The 24,035-nt window shown below is 44.3% G+C and overlaps 1 protein-coding gene across 1 annotated transcript in view; it reads left to right on the forward strand.

Moving 5' to 3' along the window:
* PRPF6 (pre-mRNA processing factor 6) overlaps positions 1 to 24,035 on the forward strand; it is a 71,327-nt gene continuing 47,292 nt past the window's right edge. Inside the window, exons 1-6 of the mRNA XM_007524436.3 lie at positions 1 to 221; positions 3,114 to 3,282; positions 12,212 to 12,330; positions 17,246 to 17,324; positions 19,242 to 19,418; positions 20,105 to 20,260. Of these exons, the coding sequence (XP_007524498.1) occupies positions 151 to 221; positions 3,114 to 3,282; positions 12,212 to 12,330; positions 17,246 to 17,324; positions 19,242 to 19,418; positions 20,105 to 20,260 (771 nt within the window). The 5' untranslated portion in view covers positions 1 to 150. The remainder of the gene's footprint in view (positions 222 to 3,113; positions 3,283 to 12,211; positions 12,331 to 17,245; positions 17,325 to 19,241; positions 19,419 to 20,104; positions 20,261 to 24,035) is intronic.

Genomic DNA, 24,035 nt, shown 5'->3' on the forward strand with positions numbered 1-24,035 from the left:
GCGCGAACCGCTAACTTTGCTTCCGGGGCGCTGATGACGCGCATTGGGTGCCGTCTACCTGCGACTAAGCCGTGATCGGTCTGTCGGTGTTTCTTTTCCCGGCGGCGGTTTCCGATTTTTTTCTTTCCGTTTCTCGTTGTCACCGGAGCCATGAACAAGAAGAAGAAGCCATTCCTAGGCATGCCCGCTCCGCTCGGATACGTGCCGGGGCTGGGCCGGGGGTGAGGCCTGCAGCGGGCGCGTTTGGGGGTGGAGCGGCTTCAGGGAGGTGGGTGGCGGCGGGAGGCCTGCTGGCGCCGTCCTGACCACTCATATCCCCCCCTCCCAGGGGCTCCGGGGAGAGCTTTCCGCCACGGGGAGGCTAGACCCGCGCTGGGGCTGAGCCTGTGCGCGCCATGAGCTACTCGGGCGGTTTCACTTGATCCTTGTGGGAAGCGCGGTGCTTTGGGGCAGACAAACCTTAGTTCTGCCTGCTGCCCCGGAGATGCTCAGTTAGGTATTGGCTCCGACTTCGTGTTTTCCTTTCCTTAAAAAAAAAAAATAAATAAATTTAATGAGAGAGCTAGGTTGATAGACTAGAACACTGTTTAGCTCTGGCTGATGAGGATCGAACTTGGCACTTGGGAGCCTCAGACAGTCTTTTGCAGAATCGTTATGCTGTCTCCCTAGACTTCCGATCCCGAGGTTTTTTTTTTTTTTTTTTCTTTTTGTCTCTAAGATGCTTAATACCTACCTGTAACAGTAGGGCAACGCCTGACAGCTTGATGGAACTCTGTGGTGACCCTTAGACTGGTCCTTCCTGAATAATTGGGGCCAGAATTACTTAAAAAAATTTTTTTTTATATTATTTCCCTTTTGTTGCCCTTTTTTTTTTTCTTTTGTTGTTGTAGTTATTGTTGTTATTGATGTCGTCGTTGTTGGATAGGACAGAGAGAAATGGTGAGAGGAGGGGAAGACAGAGAGGGCGAGAGAGACACTTGCAGACCTGCTTCACCGCTTGTGAAGCGACTCCCCTACAGGTGGGGAGCCAGGGGCTCGAACCGAAATCATTCCGCCCGTCCTTGCGCTTCGCGCCAAGTGTGCTTAACCCGCTGAGCTACCGCCCGACTCCCTATTTTCTTTTTCCTTTTTCCTTTTTATGCCAGAACACTGTTCAGTTCTGGTTTGTGGTGGTGGTAATGTTGTGTGTGTGTGGGGGTGGTGGGTAGGGACTGATCTGGGGACTTTGGAGCCTCAGACCTGAGAGTCTGCAGAACCATTATACCATGTACCTGTCATTCTTTGGTGTGCAGATTTCCGTGGAATGTTGCTTGGGGTAGACTGTGGAAACTCTTTGACTCCCCTGAGCGCCTGTGAAACTTGTGACTGGGTCTCTGGTGATGGTCACACACACTGCCACCATACATGACTGAGTGAATGAATGACCAGCCATCATCATTCTATTTGTTGGGTTTCTCTTGTTGGGTGCCTTATGTTAGTGTCTGTGGATTATACACAAGTTTCATACTGATACCATCTTCAGTGGCCATAAATTTAGTAGGAGATACGTGGTATCTGCATAAATAAGGATAGAAAAGGGAACGGGGCCGGGCAGTGGCGCACCTGTTTACGTGCACACATGACAATGCACAAAGACCCGAGTTCAAGCCGCTGGTCCCCACCTGCAGGGGGAAAACTTCACGAGTGGTGAGGCAGGGCTGTAAGTGTCTCTGTTTCTCTCCCTCTCTATCTCCACCTTCCCTCTTGATGTCTAGCTGTCTCTATCCGATAGATAAATAAAGATAATAAAAATAAATAAAGTTTTAAAAAAAGGAAGAGGAACAGGCTTAGGATTCTGGGACTCTAGTAGTCAATGGATGAAGTGGTTGTACTTGAACTGATTCTATTTTGTTTAAAAATTTTTATTTATGATTGGATAGAGATAGAAATTGAGGTAGGGGGTTGGGCATTGGCGAAGCGGGTTAATCGCAGGTGGCACAAAACACAAGGCGTAAGGATCCAGGTTCAAGCCCTCAGCTCCTCGCCTGCAGGGAGGTCACTTCACAAGTAGTGAAGCAGGTCTGCAGGTGTCTCTCTCTGTCTCTTCCTGTCTCTGTCTTTCCCTCATCTCTCGATTTCTCTCTGTCCTATCCAGCAACAGCAACATCAGTGATAATAACAGCAAGGGCAACAAAATAGGAAGGGATAGCCTCCAGGAGCAGTGGATTCATAATGCAGGCACCAAGCCCTAGAAATAACTGTGGAGGCAAAAGAAAAAAAAAAAAGTAAAAGGGGGAGAGCAATATAGAGAGTGAAAGAGACAGAGAGAGACACCTGCAGACCTGCTTCACTACTCACGAAGCTTCCCCCTGTAGGTGGGGACCAGGGGCTCGAACCCAGGTCCTTATGTACTGTGATGTGTGCTCTTAACTAGGTGTGCCACCACCTGGTTCCTATTTGGGCTTATTTTAGAAGAAAAGCTGGAGTTAGGGATGTAGAAATATGGCAGGGTTAAGTTTATGGCTTATTGAGAAAAAAGTGGTGGGGTGTAGAGAAAGGTGATGGACTGATGAGGAACACTTGAGAACAAATATAAAAAAATAAATTCTAGAGTGGAGGGTAGATAGCTTAATGGTTATGCAAACAGACTCTCATGCCTGAGGCTCCAAAGTTCCAGGTTCAATCCCCTGCACCACCATAAGCCAGAGCTGAACAGTGCTCTGGTTAAAAAAAAAAAAAAATTCTAAAAATAATAATTCCAATGTAATTTTGCATTTACTGGGGTGGAGCTGCAGGCCAGAATTGCTTGGCATTGGGAAGACATGACTAGAGCGTGTGGTGGTTGATGTGTTAGTGGAAGGAGGCAGAGGCAAGGTTGTTGACTTGCTTTCCAGTTGTGATGGGAGTCCTGAGGAGGAGCATTTTAGAGGGGGACTTGATAGAAACTGGTGGTGGGTGGAATAGAGAATAGGGAAGAATGAGAGCCTAGTATGGTGCCCTGGTGCTTGGGGTGGCCTGTGGCCATCAGCTGAAGCTGCCAAGGCAGCAAAATAAAATCTTTATCACATGAGAGAAAACACTAGGACCAGATAGATCATCCGGCGGGTAAATGAGCATCTTGGGATCTCCCACAGTGCCACTGGCTTCACCACCCGTTCAGATATCGGACCTGCTCGGGATGCAAATGATCCTGTGGATGACCGCCATGCCCCGCCAGGCAAGAGGACTGTTGGGGACCAGATGAAGAAAAGCCAGGCTGCAGATGACGACGATGAGGATCTGAATGATACCAACTATGATGAGGTGATCTGTGGTGGGCTTCCGAAAGGGCTGGCCAGCCAGGGTGCTGTAGGCATCTGTGATGACTGGCCCATGTGACAGTTGAACTATTCGTGGGGTGTTATTAGCAGACAACAAGAGGAAAGCAGAGAAATATAAAGAAATGTGCATTTCTGTTATCTTTTCAGTGGAGATATGTTGCAGCCAGGGAAATAGCTCAGCTGGTAAAGCAAGGAGCATGCATGTCTGAGGCTTTCAGTTTAATTAAGCCTTAATGTCATATGTACTTTACCTCATGTGAAAAAAAAAAAGAAATAAATTTTATATCTGTAAATGTTAGGACTACTGTGTTGGTGCTTTGTCCTCTTTTAAAAAAATCTTTTTTAATTTTTTCATATTACTGCTTTTTCTTTTTCCCTCAGAGGGCTGAACCACTGTCTTCTGGTGAGAATGGGGTTTGACCCTGACGCTCTGTCTGCCTCAGAGTCCATGTGCAGAGCCACCACACCAGCTCAGCACTCTCACTACTTTTTTTTTAACCAGAGTACTGCTTAGCTCTGGCTTATGGTGGTGCTGGGGTTTTAACCTGAGACCTGAAGCCAGGCATGAGAATATGTTTTTGTTAACCATTGTGTTTACATTACAGTGTGAAATGTGCATTTCACACTGTGAAATGTGAAAGGACCCAAGTTCAAACCCCTGGTCCCCACTTGCAGGGAGAAAGCTTCATGAGTGGTGAAGCAGGTCTGGAGGTGTCTCTCGGTCTCTCTCCCTCTCACCTCTCAATTTCTCACTGTCTTTATTCAATAGTGTATATATATATATATATATATACACATATATATATATATATTTAATTAAAAAAATATTCCCTTTTGTTGCCATTGTTTTTTTTTTTTTACCTCCAGGGTTATTGCTGGGCTCGGTGCCTGCACCATGAATCCACCGCTCCTGGAGGCCATTTTCCCCCCTTTTTGTTGCCCTAGTTGTTGCAGCCTCGTTGCGGTTATTATTGCCATTGTTGACGTTGCTTTGCTGTTGGGTAGGACAGAGAGAAATGGAGAGAGGAGGGGAAGACAGAGAGAGAGGGGAGAGAAAGATAGACACCTGCAGACCTGCTTCACCGCCGGTGAAGCGACTCCCCTGCAGGTGGGCAGCTGGGGGCTTGAACCGGGATCCCTACGCCGGTCCCTGCGCTTTGTGCCACGTGCGCTTAACCCACTGCGCCACTGCCCGACTCCCTGTTGCCCTTGTTTTATTGTTATTGATGTCGTTGGCTAGGACAGAGAGAAATGGAGGGAGTAGGGGAAGATGGGGAGAGAAAGATAGACACCTACAGACCCGCTTCACCGCCTGTGAAGGGACTCCCCTGCAGGTGGGCAGCCGGGGGCTTGAACCGGGATCCTTAAGCCGTTCCTTCTGTTTTGCGCCACATGAGCTTAACCTGCTGTGCTACTGCTCGATTCCCTTAATTTTTTTTTTTCCCTCCAGGGTTATTGCTGGGGGTCAGTCCTTGCACCATGAATCCACTGCTCCTGGAGGCCATTTTTTCACCCCTTTTTGTTGCCCTTGTTGTTGTAGCCTTCTTGTGGTCGTTGTTGTTGATGTTGTTCGTTGTTGGACAGGACAGAGAGGAATGGAGAGAGGAGGGGAAGACGGGGGAGAGAAAGATAGACACCTGCAGACCCGCTTTACCGCTGGTGAAGCGACTCCTCTGCAGGTGGGGAACTGGGGGCTCGAACCGGCATCCTTAAGCCGGTCCTTGCGCTCCACTCCACGTGCGCTCAACCCGCTACACCACCGCCTGACCCCCAATTTTTTTTTTTTTTTAACAGACTTTAATACTTGAGGCTCTGAGATCCTAGGTTCAATCCCCTGTACCATCAAAAAGCGAAAGCTAAGTAGTACTCTGGAAAAAAAAGAAAATATAAGGCTTGGGTAATAGTTGCTTTCATGCTTTTCCTCCTAGTTAACTGGTATTGGTCAATTGAGATTTACTTTTTTATTTTTTAATATATATTTATTCCCTTTTGTTACCCTTGTTTTATTGTTGTAGTTACTGATGTCGTCGTTGTTGTTGGATAGGACAGAGAAATGGAGAGAGGAGAGGGGGAGAGAAAGATAGACACCTGCAGACCTGCTTCACTGCTTGTGAAGTGACTCCCCTGCAGGTGGGGAGCCCGGGGTTCTAACCAGGATCCTTACGCTGGTCCTTGAGCTTTGTGTCACGTCCGCTTAACCTGCTATGCTAGCCCCAACTCCCATCTTCTTTTTATTTATATAGATATATTTATTTTCCCTTTTGTTGTCCTTGTTGGTTTTTTTAATTGTTGTAGTTATTATTATTGTTGTTACGATGTCATTGTTAGATAGGACAGAGAAATGGAGAGAGGAGGGGAAAGGGGGAGAGAAAGATAGACACCTGCAGACCTGCTTCAGAACCTCTTTGAAGGGACTCCCCTGTAGGTGGGAGCCAGAGGCTTGAACTGGGGGCTCGAACTGGGATTCTTACTCTGGTCCTGCACTTTGTACCATGTGCACTTAACTTGCTGTGCTACTACCCGACTCTCAGTTATTTTAACAGTTGCTCTTTTTGTTTTTCCCCCTCAGAAGAAAAGATGTGTGTTTGTGGTATATGATTTTCGTTTTCTTTGGCTTTTGTTTATTTATTAGTTTGTGTGATTGTCTAGGTCAATATTGGATTTTGCTACCAGAAAGAATAAGAATGCCTTCTTGGCAAATAGAATGATAAAGGAGAACCAGACACTTTCCTCCAAATTAATTTCAGGACTACTTGTATAAATTAAGATAGTGCTGGGCAAGAAGAGATATTTTTAGAGCTAGAGCACCACTCTGCTCTGGCTTTGGTGGTGATGGAGATAGAACCTGAAACCTTTTGCATGCAAGCCATGTGTACTGCTGTCCTGGTTTAGAATTTTTAAAAAAGGTTTATTTGCAATGACCTTGGGTCCATACTCCTACAGGGTTAAAGAATAGGAAAGCTATCGGGAGGGGATGGGATACAGAGTTCTGGTGGTGGGAACTGTGTGAATTTGTACCCCTCTTATCCTGTGGTTTAGTCAGTGTTCCTTTATTTTATTTTATTGTTGTAGTTACTTTTGTTGTTGATGTCATCGTTGTTAGATACGACAGAGAGAAATGGAGGAGGGGATGACGGGGGGAGAGAAAGATAGACACCTGCAGACCTGCTTCACTGCTTGTGAAGTGACTCCTCTGTAGGTGGAGAGCCGGGGCTCGAACTGGGCTCCTTACACCGGTCCTTGTGCTTTGTGCCACCTGTGCTTAACCTGCTGCACTACTGCCCAACTCCTAATGTTTCCTTTTTATAAATAAAAAATGAGAAGAAAAAAAGAAAAAAATTATTTGCGCAGAGGTAGATAGCATTATGATTATGCAAAGAGATTCTCCTGCCTGTGGCTTCAGAGTTCCAGGTTCAATCCCCTACCCCCCGTACCACCATACGCCAGAGCTGAGCAGTGCTTTGGTAAAGAAATAAATAAGTAAATAAAATAAAACAAGAAGAAGGAGATTTACTTGCTTTACAGGAGAGAGACAGATAACTGGAGCACTGCTCTGGCCTGTGTGGTGCTGGGACCTCAAACATGCACATCATGTGCCCTTTATGCCGAGCCTTCTCCCTGGCTGCAGTGAACAATTCTTAAGCATTTTGGGGTCAAGTGATGGCTCACCTAATAGAATATACACTCTGCCATGCAAGGACCTGTGTTTGAGCCCCATCCATCACATGGGAAGATCATTTTAAAGGGGAGAATGAGGAAGCGATGCTATGGGATTTCTCCTCTTCTCTGTCTTTGTCACCCTCTCTCCTTCTCCCTTCTTACCACATAAACTAACTAACAATAATAATTTGAACAGGAGTAGTGGAATCCTACCTGTGAAGCCCTGGTGACAATGAAGAAAAAAAGACATAGATTTATTTATTTATTTTTTATTTCGGGCTAGGGAGATAGCATAATGTTATGCAGAAAGACTTTTTTAAATCTTTTGTTGCAAACTGGGCAATCTTATTTATGTATATATAAATCAATAATTTATAGGTAGATGGGTGAAGTAAACCATGTACTATGTAAATATTAAACATTAAGGTACAAGTCAACAGAGTAGTTACAGAAGTTATGGTCTGGGGCCGGGTGGTTGAGTGGACATGCTACAATGCACAGGGACTCAGGGGGCCATTCAAAGGAGCCAGGGAATGAAACTGTATTTCTTTCTTTTTTTTTTTTTAAAGAATTTATTTATTTATGAGAAATATAGGAGGAGAGAGAGAAAAAAACAGACATCATTCTGGTACATGTGCTGCCAGGGATCTCTGGACTTTATGCCTGAGAATTCAATGCTTTATACACTGAGCCAAATCCCAGACCACAAAACTGTATTTCTTTTTTTTAATTGTAAGATTTAAAAAAAATATTTATTCCCTCTTGTTGCCCTTGTTGTTTTATTGTAGTTATTGATGTCGTTGTTGTTGGATAGGACAGAGAGAAATGGCGAGAGGTGGGGAAGACAGGGTGTAAAGACACCTGCAGACCTGCTTCACCGCCTGTGAAGGGAACCCCGTGCATGTGGGGAGCTGGGGCTCGAAACGGGGTCCTTACACATGTCCTTCCTCTTTGCGCCACATGCGCTTAACCCGCTGCGCTATCGCCCGACTCTTGAAACTAATTTCTAAGGGCATTAGGAAAGCCTGTTAGACTCTAAAGTACCTCAGGTGCTGTGAAAGAATAGCAGACTTTTTCCAAATCTGGGATGTCGGGATGTAGTTTTTTTTTTTTTTTTTTGGCCTCCAGGGTTATTGCTGGGGCCCGGTGCTTGCACTACGAAGCCACTGCTCCTAGAGGCCATTTTTTCCCTTTTGTTGCCCTTGTTGTTTATCGGTGGTGTTGTTACTATTATTGTTGTTGTTGTTGAATAGGACAGAGAGAAATGGAGAGAGGAGGGGAAGACAGAGAGGGGGAGAGAAAGATAAACACCTACAGACCTGCTTCACCACCTGTGAAGCGACTCCCCTGTAGGTGGGGAGCCAGGGGCTCAAATAGGGATTCTTATGCCGGTCCCTGCGCTTTGTGTGACGTGCACATAAACCGCTGAGCTACCGCCTGACTCCCAGGATGTAGGTTTTTTTTTTTTTTTTTTTTCCTTTTACTGGGGGAGATTAATGGTTTACAGTGGACAGTAAAATACAGTAGTTGGGGAGCCGGGCTGTAGCGCAGCAGGTTAAGCGCACGTGTTGCAAAGCAATGACCTGCGTAGGGGTCCTGGTTCCAGCCCCCTGCCTCCCACCTGCAGGGGAGTTGCTTCACAGGTGGTGAAGTAGGTCTGCAAGTGTCTATCTTTCTTCCCCCCTCTGTCTTCCCCACATCTCTCCATTTCTCTCTGTCCTATCCAACAACAACGACATCAGTAGTAACTACAACAATAAAGGGCAACAAAAGTCACTAAATAAATAAATATTTTTAAAAAATATAGTAGTTGGTACATGAGTAGTGTTTCAGAAAGACTTTCATGCCTTAGGCTCCGAGGTTCCAGGTTCAAATCCTTGTACCACCATAAGCCAGAGCTGAGTAGTGCTCTGGTAAAATAAATAAATAAAAAGATTTCAAAAAATATTTCAAATGGATCCTCTAAAGGACTTGAATGTTAAATCAGAAACCATGAAATAGGGAGTCGGGAGGTAATGCAGGGGGTTAAACGCACGTGGTGTGAAGCTTGTAGGACGGGGTAAAGGGGATCAAGCCCTCAGCTCCCCACCTGTAGTCGGGGTCACTTCACAAACGGTGAAGCAGGTCTGCCGGTGTCTTGTCTTTCCTGTCTTCCCCTCTTCTCTCAATTTCTCTCTGTCCTATCCAACAATGAACTACATCAACAACAACAGTAGTAACTACAACAACAATGAAAAACAATAAAGGCAATAAAAGGGAAAATAAATTTAAAAAAATATGTGAAAAATAAACCATGAAATACTTAGAGGAAAATATTGGCAGAACTCTTTTTCTGTCTAAATTCTAAAGTCATCTTTAGTGATAGGAATCCAATTACAAGGAAGACTAAATAAAAAATTAGCCAATGGGACTACATCATATTAAAAAGCTTCTGCACAGCAAGAGATACTATCACCCAAACAAAGAGACCTTTACAGAATGGTAGGTCTTTACATGCCATTCATCAGACAAGAGCCTAATAACCAAAACACATGAAGAGCTCACCAAACTCAGTAACAAGAAAACAAATGACTCCATTAAAAAATGGGAAGAGGATATGAACAGAATATTCGTAACAGAAGAAATCCAAAAGTTGTGGTCCAGAAGGTGACACCTCAAGCATGAGGTCCCAAGTACAGTCCCTGACAGCACATGTGCCAGAGTGATGTTTGGTTCTTTGTTTTCTATCCCTCTCATAAATAAGTGAATAAAATATTTTTTAAAAGGAAGAAAGAAATCCGAAAGTTTAACAAACATGAGAAAATGTTCCAAGTCATTGATTGTCAGAGAAATGCAAATAAAGATACCACTTAACTCCTGTGAGTTAAAAAAAACTGATGTCATGCATCAGAAAAGGTAGCAGCAACAAATGCTGAGAGGTTGTGGGACAAAGGAACCCTCCTGCACTGCTGGTGAGAATATAAATTAGTCTAACCCCTGTGGAAAACAATCTAGAAAACTCTGAGAAGGCTAGAAGTGCACCTAGCCTATGACCCTGTAATTCCTCTCCTGGGGATATATCCCAAGGAACCAAACACACCCATCCAGAAAGATTTGTATATACCTGTGTTCATAGCAGCACAATTTGTAATAGCCAAAACCTGGAGGCAACACCGGTGTCCAACAGCAAATGAGTGAGTGTTTGAACAAGTTGTGGTATGTATACACAATGGAATACTACTCAGTTATTAAAAATGATGAATTCACTTTCTTCACCTTGTTTTTTTTAATGATTTTATTTATTAATGAGGATAGGAGAGAGAGAGGGAGATGGAGATAGAGAGAGAGAGAGAGAGAGAAAGAACCAAACATCACTCTGGTACATGTGCTGCCGGGGATTGAACTCAGGACCTCATGCTTGAGATTCTAGTGCCTTAGTCATGGCGCTACCTCCCACACCACATCTTGTTTTATTTATTTATTTGTTTTGCCTCCAGGGTTACTGCTGGGGCTTGATGCCTGCACTACAAATCAACTGCTCCTGGAGGCCATTCCACCCCCCATCTTGTTGCCCTTGTTATGGTTTGTTGTTATTGCTGTTGTTGGATAGGACAGAGAGAAATTGAGAGAGGAGGGGAAGATAGAGAAGGGGAGAGATAAGACACCTGCAGACCTGTTTCACCACCTGAGAAGTGACCCCCATGCAGGTGGAGAGCCAGTGGCTTGAAAAGGGATCCTTGTGCTGGTTCTTGTGCTTCGCACCATGTGCACTTAACCTGCTGTACTACTGCCCGGCCCCCTCTTCACTTCATCTTGGATGGGGCTTGAAGGAATCACATGAAGTGAGATAAGTTAGAAAGAGAAGAATAAATATGGAATGATCTCACTCATAGGCAGAAGTTGAAAAACAGGAACAGAAGAGAAAACACAAAGTTGAATTTGGACTGAAGTTGGTGTATTGAACCAAAGTAAAAGACTCTGAGGTGAAAGGGAAGGTTCAGGTTTTGGAACATAAAGGCAGAGGATGACCTAGTGGGGGATGAATTATTTTAATTTTTTTAAAAGAATTTATTTATTCATGAGAAAGACAGGTGGAGAGAGAGAAAGAACCAGACATCACTCTGGTACATGTGCTGCCGGGGATTGAACTCAGGACCTCATAGCTGAGAATTTAATGCTTTATCCACTGCGCCACCTCCTGGACCACTATTTTAATTTTTAAAAAATATTTATTCCCAGGGGGTGGGATATGGAGATTGGGTGGTGGGAATTGTGTGGAGTTGTACCCCTCCTACCCTATGGTTTTGTTAATTAATCCTTTCTTAAATAAAAAATAAAAAATAATTGATTCCCTTTTGTTGCCCTTGTTTTATCATTGTAGTTATTATTGTTGTTGTTGTTGGCTAGGAGAGAGAGAAATGGAGAGAGGAGGGGAAGACAGAGAGGGGGAGAGAAAGACCGACATCTGCAGACCTGCTTCACCACTTGTGAATCGACTCCCCTGCAGGTGGGGAGCTGGGGGCTTGAACCCGGATCCTTATTCTGGCCCTTTTGCTTTGTGCCACCTGAGCTTAACCCATTGTGAAACTGCCAGTCTCCTGGGGGTTTAATTATTATGTGGAAAACAGAAATGTTACGCATGTACAAACTTGTGTTTTACTGTCCACTGTAAACCATTAATCCCCCAATAAAGAAATTAAAAAAAAAATTTAAGCCCAGTGAAATAGCTCACTTGGATAGTGCTTTGCCAACCCAGGTTTGAGCTGCCTGGCATTACCATGTTAAGGAAGCTTCAGTGCCCCTGTCTCTTTTACTTTCTCTGCCTCTCTCTCTCTCTCTCTCTTTCTCTCTCTCAGAAATAGAAAATAAAAATAATTCCAGTATGATTTTGCACTTACTGGAAACATAAAAAATATTTTGCTCTTTTTCTTTGTCATCTTTATATACTTCTCTTTATCTTACATGACCTTAGTAGAGTTAGTAGAATCAGGAAATTAACATTCACATAGAGCTGTTCACCTGTAACCTTGTGTTTCCCCATCTGCATTGTACATCTGGCCCAGGACCCCCAGTGCTCTTAGTTGTGTCTCCTTAGTCTCTCTGATTTGAGGTAGATCTTCTCTTTCCCCTGCCCATGACACTTAATAGTACCGATCAGTTCCTTGGGTGTGTTTGACTGAAAAAAATGGTTCAGCAGTTTATAACGAGAGGTGCTCTAGACTGTGGGAGTATTGTCGAGTGAAGGGCTGACCCTTAGGTATGTTGTTTCTCAGTTTAATGGCTATGCTGGAAGTCTCTTCTCAAGTGGGCCCTATGAGAAGGATGATGAGGAAGCTGATGCTATCTATGCAGCTCTGGATAAAAGGATGGATGAAAGGAGAAAAGAAAGAAGGTAAGCAGATTATTGCCTTATGTACTGTGTTTATTTGACATTCATGAAAAAAAAATTTGTTTTTGGCCTCTAGGGTTATCACTGGCACTTGGTGCCTGCACTACAAATTCACTACCCTTGTTGGCCATCTTTTTTCCATTGTTGTTGTTGCTGCTGCTGTTGTTGTTGGATAGGACAGAGAGAAATTGAGAGGGGAATGGAAGATAGAGAGGGGGAGAGAAAGACACCTGCAGACCTGCTTCACTGCTTGTGAAGTGACCTCCCCTGCGGATGGGGATCTGGGGCTTCGAACTGGGATCCTTACAGTGGTCCTTACACTTTGCACTCTGTGTGTTTAACCTGGCCCAGCCCCCATGAAGTTGTTTTTTTAATTTTTTTAATTTTTCTATTTATAAAATGGAAACTCTGACAAGACCATAGGATAAGAGGGGTACAATTCTCACCACCAGAACTCCATATCCCACCCCCTCCCTTGATAGCTTTCCTATTCTTTAACCCTCTGGGAGCATGGACCCAGGGTCATTATGGAGTGCATAAGGTGGAAGGTCTGGTTTCTGGAATTCCTTCCCTGCTGAATATGGGCATTGGCAGGTTGATCCATACTCCCAGCCTGTCTCTTTCCCTAGTGGGGCAGAGCTCTGGGGAAGCGGGGCTCTAGGACACACTGGTGGTGTTGTCTGCCCAGGGAAGTCCGGTTGACATCATGGTAGCATCTGAAACCTGATGGCTGAAGAAAGAGTTAATATATAAAGCTATACAAATTGTTGACTAATCCTGAACCTAAAGGCTGGAATATTGCAGATGAATATTTGGGGTCTTCAGTTTGGAAATAACTAGTAGGTCTATTTTAGGTATATTCCAAGTGGCCCATGACTATTAGTTTTTGCCTAAGCCTGACATCTGATAGGCAGTTGGACCCAAGTTATTGTCTGAGGTGAAACTGTTTTTTAAAGATTTACTTTAATTATCATATATGAGAGTTTCACATGAGACGCTGGTGCTTGCGTCTGGGATAGGACTAAGAACCTCAGTCATGGAAGTCAGATGGCCTCCCCGTTGAGCTGCTTCTTCCAGTTTGTTTTTTGGCTGATGGACATATAAAGATAGTACAACACATAAGTGTCTTTCAGTGGACGCTGGGCTAGAACCTGGGATGTGCACATGACAAAGAAAGTGCACATTTCTCTCTCTTTTTAAAAAATATTTATTCCTTTTTGTTGCTGTTGTTGTTTTATTGTTGTAATTATTGTTGTTGTTGATGTTGTTGTATAGGACAGAGAGGAATGGAGAGAGGAGGAGAGAAAGAGGGACACTTGTAGACCTGCTTTACCACTTGTGAAGCGACTCCCCTGCAGGTGGGGAGCCGGGGACTCGAACCTGTATCCTTACGCCACTGGACCTTGTGCTTTGCGCCACCTGCGCTTAACTTGCTGTGCTACCGCCCGACTCCCCATTTCTCTCTGTCTTATCCAACAACAACGACATCAGTAACAATAATAATTACAACAATAAAAAAAACAAGGACAACAAAAGGGAATAAATATATATATATATTTAAATATTTATTTATTCCCTTTTGTTGCCCTTGTTGTTTTATTGTTGTAGTTATTATTGTTGTTGTTATTGTTGGATAGGACAGAGAGAAATGGAGAGAGGAGGGGAAGACATAGAGGGGGAGAGAAAGACAGACACCTGCAGACCTGCTTCACCGCCTGTGAAGCGACTCCCCTGCAGGTGGGGAGCCGGGGTTCGAATCGGGATCCTTATGCCGGTCCCTGTGCTTTGCGCCACCTGCGCTTAACCCGCTGCGCTACAGCCCGACTCCCGGGAATAAATATTTTTTAAAATCTTGGAAAAAAAAAAAAAGATTAGTCGTTCTTAATCCCAGAAAATAATAATTATCATTTTGCTTCACTTTCTTCTTCTTGCTGCTTGTTACACATGTAGTTCTGTAATTTCCCGTAGTAAGTGTTGAATTTAAATAAAAACTGCAGGGTGCCAGAAGATAGCACACTTAGTAGATGAGCACTTTGCCGTGTACACCAAATGGGATCAAACAGACAAACAAGCAGTGGAATAGTGGGACTGTGCTATGTTCTCTCCCTCTCCTCTTTCACCCTGTGTCTGAAGAGAAAAGAATCATCCGGGAATTGCAAATTGTACATAAAGTTCCACTGAGGCCTTGGTCACAAAAGTAATAACTTTTTTCAGTATTTTTTTATTATCAGTGCCTGGGTGCCTGCATTATGAATCCACTGCTCTTGGAGGCATTTTTTCCCCCCATTTTTGTTGCCCTTTTTTTTTTTTTTCTTTCTATTGTTGGATAGGATAGAGAGAAACCAAGAGAGGAGGGGAAGACACGGTGGGGGAGGGAAGAGAAGGAGACACCTGCAGACCTGCTTTACCACTTGTCAAGTGACCTCTCTGAAGATGGGGAGCCAGGGCCTTGAACAGGGATTCTTGAGCCAGTCCTTGCTTTCACGTCATGTTCCCTTAGCCTGCTGCCCTGCCACCTGGCCCTCAGTAATTTTTTTTTTTTAAAGGAAATATAGGGAACTGGGCAGTACTGCACTCAGAGCATAATGGCCTGAATTCAAGCCTCTGCTCCCCACCTGTAGGGGTTAAACTTCACAAATAGTGAAGCAGGTCTGCAGGTTTTTATCTTTCTCCCTCTCTTTTCTCCACCCCCCCCCCACGCACACATTTCTCTATGCCTAACGATCTCACCAGTGTGTCCTGGAACCTCAGCTCTCCAGAGCCAAACCCCACTAGGGAAAGATAGAAACATGCTAGGGGTATGGATTGACCTGCCAGCATCCATTTTCAGTGAAGAAGCAATTACAGAAGCCAGAACTCACACCTTCTGCACCCCATAAAGAATTTTGGTTCATATTCCCAGACTGATAAAGAATAGGGAAGCCTCCAATGGAGGGGATGGGGCATGGAACTGGTAGTGGGAGCTGTATGGAAATATTCCCTTGTTATCTTACAATCTTGTTAATTATTATTAAATCACTAATAAAAAATTTAGAATTAAAAGGGACAAATACCAAATGATCTCACTTATAAAGGGGACTTGATAAATAGGGACAGGAAGGGAGAACACAAAATGAAATGTGGAATGGGGATGGTATATTGCATCAAACTGAAGGACTGGGGGAATGAAGGGGAGAGAGGGATGGAAGCGATCTATCTGTAGGGTCCTTGCGCACAGTGAAGTTGTACTCATACATCAATGATTGTGCTGTAAAGCATTAACCTCCCCCCTCAGAAAAAAAGATGAAAAATAGATTCTGGGAGTCGGGCGGTAGCACAGGGGTTAAGCTCTGGTGGCGCAAAGCACAAGGATCCCGGTTCAAGCCCCCGGCTCCCCACCTGCAGGGGAGTCGCTTCACAGGCGGTGAAGCAGGTCTGCAGGTGTCTATCTTTCTCTCCCCCTGTCTTCCCCTCCTCTCTCCATTTCTCTCTGTCCTATCCAACTACGATGACATCAATACCAACAACAATAACTACAACAATGAAACATCAAGGGTAACAAAAGGGAATAAATAAATAAAATAAATATTAAAAAAAAAAGAACTTTGGGAACCAGGTAAATTGTCACTGTCAAGCATTAACCCCCTCAATAAAAAGAAAAACAAAAAATTATTAAAAAAAATAGATCCTGCCATATCTAATAAAAAAGATATGGAAAAAAAAAGTGAGGGGGAATGGAATGGCTGTCAGGAACTGCGGATTAATTGTGCAGACACCAAGCCTTAGTGGTAACTGCTGGCAATTAAAAAATAAGAAGTATAAGCAACCCTGGGAGGTGGAGCAGTGGATAAAGGTGACCTCTCAAGCACAAGGTTCAGTCCTGAGTTCAGTCCCTGGCACTACAGAGCATGCCAGAGTATGGTCTGCCCACCCTCCCCCTCCCCAATAAAAAGTTTCAAAAAGTAATTTTTTTTTTTAGTTATTCATTTTTTAAAAATATTTATTTATTCTCTTTTGTTGTCTTTTTTTTATTGTTGATGTCATCGGTAATTGGATAGGAGAGAGAGAAATGGAGAGAGGAAGGGAAGACAGGGGAGAGAAAGATAGACACCTGCAGACCTGCTTCACCGCCTGTGAAGCGACTCCCCTGCAGGTGGGGAGCTGGGGGCTCAAACTGGGATGTTTATGTTGGTCCTTTGCGCCATCTGCACTTAACCCGCTGCACTACTGCCCTACTCCCTAGTTATTCATTTATTCCTTTTTTGGATAGAGACAAAGAAACTAAGAGGGAAGGGGGAGATAGAGATGGTGAAAGAGAGACATCTACACTATTTTTATGAGCCTTCCCCATGCAGGTTGGAACTCGGAGGTTTAACCTGGGTCTTTGTATATTGTAACGTGCACTCAACCAGGTGTACCATTTCCTCAGCCTCCTCAAAATGTAATTTAAAGAGGGGCCAGGTGGTATCGCACTGGATTAAGTGTACATAGTGCAAAGCGCAAGGATCCCGGTTCAAGCCCTCAGCTCCATACCTGCAGGAGGGTTGCTTCACAAGTGGTGAAGCAGGTCTGCAGGTGTCTATCTTTCTCTCCCCCTCTCTGTCTTCCCTTCCTCTCTCAATTTCTCTCTCTTCTATCTAACAACAGCAATGGAAAAAAAAAATTCACCAGGTGCAGTGGATTTGTAGTGTGGGCACCAAGCCCTTGCCAATAACCCTGGAGGCAAAAAAAAAAAAAGTTAAGCATTATGGAAGGTGGCATAGTGGATAAAACACCATACTCCCAAGCCTGAGGTCCTGAGTTTAGCTGGTTTTCTCTCTCCTTCCATCTCATTAATAAATAAGTAAATAATTTTTTTTTAAGAAGTCTAATTAAGATGATTTTGATTCAGGAGTGACATTCAATGTTTCTAATGCTTGTACACTTTTTTCTTTCCTAGGGAGCAAAGGGAGAAAGAAGAAATTGAGAAATACCGTATGGAGCGCCCTAAAATCCAACAGCAGTTCTCAGACCTGAAAGTAAGCAGATGGAACACACAGTAACCAGAGAACCTGTTCTGAACCAGCAGAGCAACAGACTGCTAGGGGCAAAACCGAGGAGAATTACTTTGGCTTTTAGCTAGTTGAGGAAGGTCTCTGCCTCAGTATATTTAGTCACAGGCCTTTGTGTGCCTCTTTCCCACGTTGAAAGGGGGGAGGGGAGACAAGAGCTTGTTTTCTTTGTAAAGCTAATTCCGTTTAGACATACAGTTTCCAATGCTGTATCTGCTAGGCTTTGACAGAACATGCACATTTGAGTGAAGTAGAACAGGTTCAGCAATTAACTTTATTTTTTTTAAAGATTTTTATTTATTTATTAATGAGAAATATAGGAACAAAGGAAGAACCAGACGTGACTGGTGCATGTGCTGCTGGGGATTGAACTCAAGACCTCATACTTGAGAGTCCAGTGACTTATCCCTTGTGCCACCTTCCGGACCACTAGCAGTTATATTTATTTATTTATTTTTTTAATTTTTAATTTTTGAGAGAGATGCAGAGAGAGACACACACAGAGAGAAACACCAGAGCACTGTTCAGCTCTGGCTTATGGTGGTGCAGGGAGTTGAACCTGGGACTTAGGAGCCTCAGGCATAAGAGTCTGTTTTTTTTTATTAAAATATTTTATTTTTTTAACATTTTATTTATTAATGAGAAACATAGGAGGAGAGAGAAAGAACCAGGCATCACCCTGGTACATGTGCTGCCGGGGATTGAACTCAGGACCTCATGCTCAAGAATTTGATGCCCTATCAACTGCGCCACCTCCCGGACCACAAGAGTCTGTTTTTATAACCATTATGCTGCCTCCCCCTCTCATCTTTTTTTCTTTCTTTTTTTTTTAATATTTATTTTATTTATTCCCTTTTGTTGCCCTTGTTGTTTTATTGTTGTTGTTGTTGGATAGGACAGAGAGAAATGGAGAGAGGGAGGGGAAGACAGAGAGGGGAGAGAGAAAGATAGACACCTGCAGACCTGCTTCACCGCCTGTGAAGCGACTCCCCTGCAGGTGGGGAGCCGGGGTTCGAACCGGGATCCTTATGTCGGTCCTTGTGCTTTGCGCCACCTGCGCTTAACCTGCTGCGCTACAGCCCGACTCCCAGCAATTATCTTTCTAATTGAAGTAGATTAATTGTTTTTAAGAGTGAAAATCCAGGGATCCCGGATTAAGCAGGTTAAGCACATGGTGGTGCAGCAGGTTAAGCACATGGTTAAGCACATGGTGGTGCAAAGTGCAAGGACTTGCGTAAGGATCCTGGTTCAAGCCCCCGACTCCCCACTTGCAGAGGATTCGCTTCACAGGCAGTGAAGCAGGTCTGCAAGTGTCTGTCTTTCCTCCCCCTCCCTATGTCTTCCCCTCCTCTCTCTTTCTCTCTATTGTATCCAACAACGACGACATCAGTAACAACAATAATAACTACAACAATACAAGAACAAGGGCAACAAAAGGAAATAAATTTTAAAGAAAAAAAGTGAAAATCCTGGGGGCGGGCTTTACACATGGCACGAAGCGCAAGGATGGGTGCAAGGATCCAAACCTGCAGTGGGTCGCTTCACAGGAGGCGGTAAAGCAGGTCTGCAGGTATCTATCTTTCTCTTCCCCCTCTGTCTTCCCTTCCTCTCTCCATTTCTCTGTCCTATCCAACGACGACATCAGTAACTACAATAATAATAAAAACGACAATAAACAAGGGCAACAAAAGGGAAAAACGGCCTCTAGGAGCAGTAGATTCATAGTACAGGCACCGCAGATCAGTAATAACCCTGGAGGCAAAAAAAAAAACAAAAAAACGAAAATGATGGCTTTTAGGGACCTAGGGTCAGGGAGAGCGTAGTGTTACTTGTATTTGTGTAATTATGCCCGAGAATTAATGTTTGGGGCCTGAATGTTTGCAGAGGAAGTTGGCAGAAGTCACAGAGGAAGAGTGGCTGAGCATCCCAGAAGTTGGTGATGCCAGGAACAAGCGCCAGCGCGCACCACGCTATGAGAAGCTGACCCCTGTTCCTGACAGCTTCTTTGCCAAACATCTTCAGACTGGAGAGAACCACACATCAGTGGACCCCCGGCAGACTGTGAGTGCCTCCAATGAAGGCGAAGGGGGCTCCTCTGGCCTGGTTTCAGCTGATTGGTGGGAACAGCGGGTGCTGGCGGGTAGCCTTGTAGGAAATCTTCATATTCAGCTGTGCCTATGTCAGGTCACAGTGCAGTTTTCAGAGAGAGAGTTCTTCCACATGAAAATATTTTATCAGGGAATCGGGTGGTAATGCAACGGGTTAAGCGCATGTGGCGCAAAGTGCAGGACTGGTAAAGGTTCCTGGTTCGAGCCCCCAGCTCCCCACCTGCAGGGGAGTCGCTTCACAAGCAGTGAAGCAGGTCTGTAGGTGTCTATCTTTCTCTCCCCTTCTCTGTCTTTCCTGCCTCTCTCTATTTCTCTCTGTCCTATCCAACAACGACGACACCAATATTAACTACAATAATTAAAAAAATATATATATATTTTAAATATTTATTTCATTTTGTTGTCGTTGTTGGGTAGAACAGAGAGAAATGGAGAGAGGAGGGGAAGACATAGAGGGAGTGAGAAAGACACCTGCAGACCTGCTTTACCGCCTGTGAAGCGACTCCCCTGCAGGTGGGAACTTGGGGGCTCCAACTGGGATCCTTAAGCTGGTCCTTATGCTTGGCGCCATGTGCACTTAACCTGCTGTGCTACTGCCCGATGCCTGAAAAGAAAATATTCTATCTCCTCCCCAACCAGCAATTCGGAGGCCTTAACACACCCTACCCAGGTGGATTGAATACACCATACCCAGGTGGGATGACACCTGGGTTGATGACACCCGGCACAGGTGAACTGGACATGAGGAAGATTGGCCAAGCAAGGAACACTTTGATGGACATGAGGCTGAGCCAGGTGAGAAGTTGTGTCCTACTGTATTTTCCTATAGATGTTGTTTAATTCATTTAGGCTTTGGGGGTAGGGGCTCAAATGCAAGTGCTCATGCTTGCAATGCACTCGTTCTGTTCTTGAACTACATTCCTAGTCTTGGGTGGTACTTAAAATGTGATGTTTTTGTTTTATGATTATAAAATTAACATTTACCTACGACAAGCTTCTTTCTCTTTTTAAAATGTTTATATTTATTTATTCATTTTCCCTTTTGTTGCCCTTGTTTTTATTGTTGTAGTAATTATTATTATTGCTGTTATTGATGTCGTCATTAGATAGGACAGAGAGAAATGGAGAGAAGAGGTGAAGACAGAGAAGGATAGACACCTGCAGACCTGCTTCACTGCTTTTGAAGCGACTCTTCTGCAGGTGGGGGAGCTAGGGGCTTGAATCAGGATCTTTACGCCGGTCCTTGCTCTTTGCACCACGTGTGCTTAACCCACTGCGCTACTGTGCCGATTCCAGACAGACTTATTTCTTTGAGTGCTTTGTTACAAGATACACTGGCCGAGATAATGTGCAGGTGTCTGTTATGTTATAAAGAATGAATGGGGGGGGGGTCGGGCTGTGGCACATCTAGTTAAACACAGATATTATCATGCTCAAGCACCCAGGACCCAGGTTTGAGCCCCCACTCCCCACCTACAGGGAGGAATGCTTCATGAACCAAGCTGCGAAGTAGGTCTGCAGGTGTCTATCTTTCTTTCTCCCACTCTATATCCCCTACCTCTCAGTTTCTCTATTCTGTCAAATAAAAGAAAAAAAGAAAAAAAAAAGTGATGGATTTATAGTGCTGGCATCGAGCCCCATTGATAACCCTGGTGGCAATTAAAAAAAAAAGTGACAGGGTTCTGGAGCTGGGGGATCACACCCTCAGGGTACATTCTTCACTATGGCCCCTTTCCATAGGCAGGAGTTCAATCATGATAGGTGGAGTGGTGCTGTCATGTTTATCCTTTGTCTTTCTCTCTCTCTCTCTCTTTTTTTGCCTCTGGGCTTATTGCTGGGGCTCAGTGCCAGCACTACAAATCCACTGTTCCAGATGGCCATTTATTCCCATTTTATTGGATAGGACAGAGAAATTGAGATAGATGGGGGGATGGAGAGGAAGAGAGAAAGATAGACATCTGCAGACCTACTTTAGCACTTGTTAGGCAGCCCCCCTGCAAGGTTCGAAGCAGGATCCTTTCACAGGTCCTTGCCCTTAGTAATAAGCGCTTAACCCTGTGGGCTACTGTCTAGTCCACTTTCTCTCCCTCTCTCTGTTCCTTTGTCATTATCTAAGTAATTGAGTTAATTTCATATATTACACTTTAACTTAATAGATGAAGAGTGCTGGGAGTAGCAGAATTGTGCAGGTGTGGGACCCCAGTGATAACCCTCATGGCAAAAAAAAAAAAGTGAGGGGCTTCTCCATTCAGGCTGCCAGTGTGTCCATCTGTGGAACTCGGCACAGGCAGTATGTGTTGCATGCCAAAAGCAAAGGGCCAGTTGCCTCTGTGGGCACTCCTGTTCTCTCTTGAGTATCAGGCTGTCATGGGACAAAAGGACAACAGACCAAAGGAAGATACTCTGAGACAACTACATGCTTACTGTCCACAACAAACTTTATCTTTAAAAACTTTTTTTTTGGGAGTCGGGCGGTAGTGCAGTGGGTTAAGCACAGGTGGTACAAAGTGCAGGGACCAGCTTAAGGATCCTGGTTTGAGCCCCCGGCTTCCCACCCGTGGGGGAGTCGCTTCACAAGCGGTGAAGCAGGTCTGCAGGTGTCTCTGTCCCCCTCACTGTCTTCCCCTCCTCTCTCCATTTCTCTCTGTCCTATTCAACAACGACGACATCAATAACAAGAACAGTAATAACTACAACAACAATGAAAAAACAAGGGCAACAAAAGGGAATAAATAAATAAATAAAAACAAACTTTTTTTTGATGGTCCAGGAGATGGCGTAGTGGATAAAACATTGGACTCTTTCAAGCATGCGGTCCCAAGTTCAATCCCCGGCAGCACATGTACCAGAGTGATGGCTGGTTCTTTCTCTTTGCCTGTCGTCTTCCTTTTTTTTTTTTTTTTTTAAACCAGAGCATTGCTCAGCTCTGGCTTATGGCAGTGTCGGGGATTGAACCTGGGACTTGAGATCCTCAGGCATGAAAGTCTCTTTGCATAACCATTATGCTATATCCTCACCCTAAAATTTGCTTTTTTTTTTTGGCCTGTCTTCTTCCTAAAATAAATAAAAACATTTTTTGTTTACCAGACAAAAAGTGAGACTGATATAGCAGCGTCAAAGCTTCCCTTAATGCAGCAAGGGCCGGGCTGAAACCCAACGAGGTGCCCTTGGCAAAGTGAGAACACGAGCCAAGTGAGCTATCTTGCTAGTGACACCCCCCTTTTTTTTTAATGGTTGAGGAAAATGATGATTTATAAGACTTATCTGTCACAGGGGCACAGCTTCACATCTCTGCAAGGTAGGTGCTATCACACCCCGCCAACCATCAAATTTTCTTCTACCAGAGGGCTCTAGATCCCAATCCCTCTTTTAGCCCCTCTCACCTCCCCCTTTTTGAACCCTGGGTCTGCTGAAATAGATGACAGCGTATTAATGTTTCACTCTATTTTCTGTTGCTTTGATTCTCAAGTCCCAGCTATGAGTGAGATTACCTGATGTTTGTCCTTATAACTTAATGTACTTAGCATGGTGCCCTCCTGTTCTAGCCATATGATGGCAAAAGAGGAGACCACATCTTTCATCACAGCTGAGTAGTATTCCTTTGTGTGTATCCTTATCTGCCATACTCACTTGGGCTGTGTCCAAATCTTGGCCCGTAGATAGCACTGATGAACATAGGTATGTGTAAGTCTCTTTGAATAAACATGTAGGAAGAACTGCCTGATCATGTTTGCTACCAGAGTTATCCCTGGAGCTCATTGCCTACACAGCAATTCCACTGCTTTCAGATACACTTTCTTTTTTTTTGCCTCCAGGGTTATTGCTGGGGCTCGGAATCCACTGCTCCTTGAGGCCATTTTTTCCCTTTTGTTACCCTGGTTGTTTTACCATTGTTGTGGTTATTATCGTCGTTATTGTTGTTGGATAGGACCGAGAGAAATGGAGACAGGAGGGAAAGACGGGGAGAGAAAGAGAGACATCTGCAGATTTGCTTCACCGCCTGTGAAGCAACTCCCCTGCAGAGGCCAGGGGCTAGAACCGGATTCCTTCGTCGGGTCCCAGCGCTTTGCGCCATGTGCGCTTAATCCACTGTGCTACCGCCGATTCCCCCCCCCCCTTTTTTTTTTAACCAGAGCCTTGCTCAGCTATGGCTTATGGTGGTGTGAGGGGATTGAATCTGTGACATTGGAGCCTCAGGCATGAAAGTCTCTTTGCGTAACTATTATACTATCTACCCCCACTTTTTTTTTTAACTTTATTAGTAAGAGAGAGGGAGCGCCAGAGCATCACCTGGGTATATGAGCTGTAGGGTATGGACCTCAGGACCTCATATTTGAGTGTCCAGTGCTTTATACACTGCACCATCTTCCAAGTAGAAGGTGAGATGGTTTTTTTTTTTTTTTTAGATTTTTTATTTTATTTTACTTTTTATTTTTCTTAGATTTTTAAAAAAATATTTATTTCCTTTTTGTTGCCTTTGCTTTTGTTGTTGTAGTTATTATTGTTGTTGATGTCGTCATTGTGGGATAGGACAGAGAGAAATGGAGAGAGGAGGGGAAAATAGAGAGGA

Source organism: Erinaceus europaeus, chromosome 14 (genome assembly GCF_950295315.1).
Source record: "Erinaceus europaeus chromosome 14, mEriEur2.1, whole genome shotgun sequence".
NCBI lineage: Eukaryota > Metazoa > Chordata > Mammalia > Eulipotyphla > Erinaceidae > Erinaceus > Erinaceus europaeus.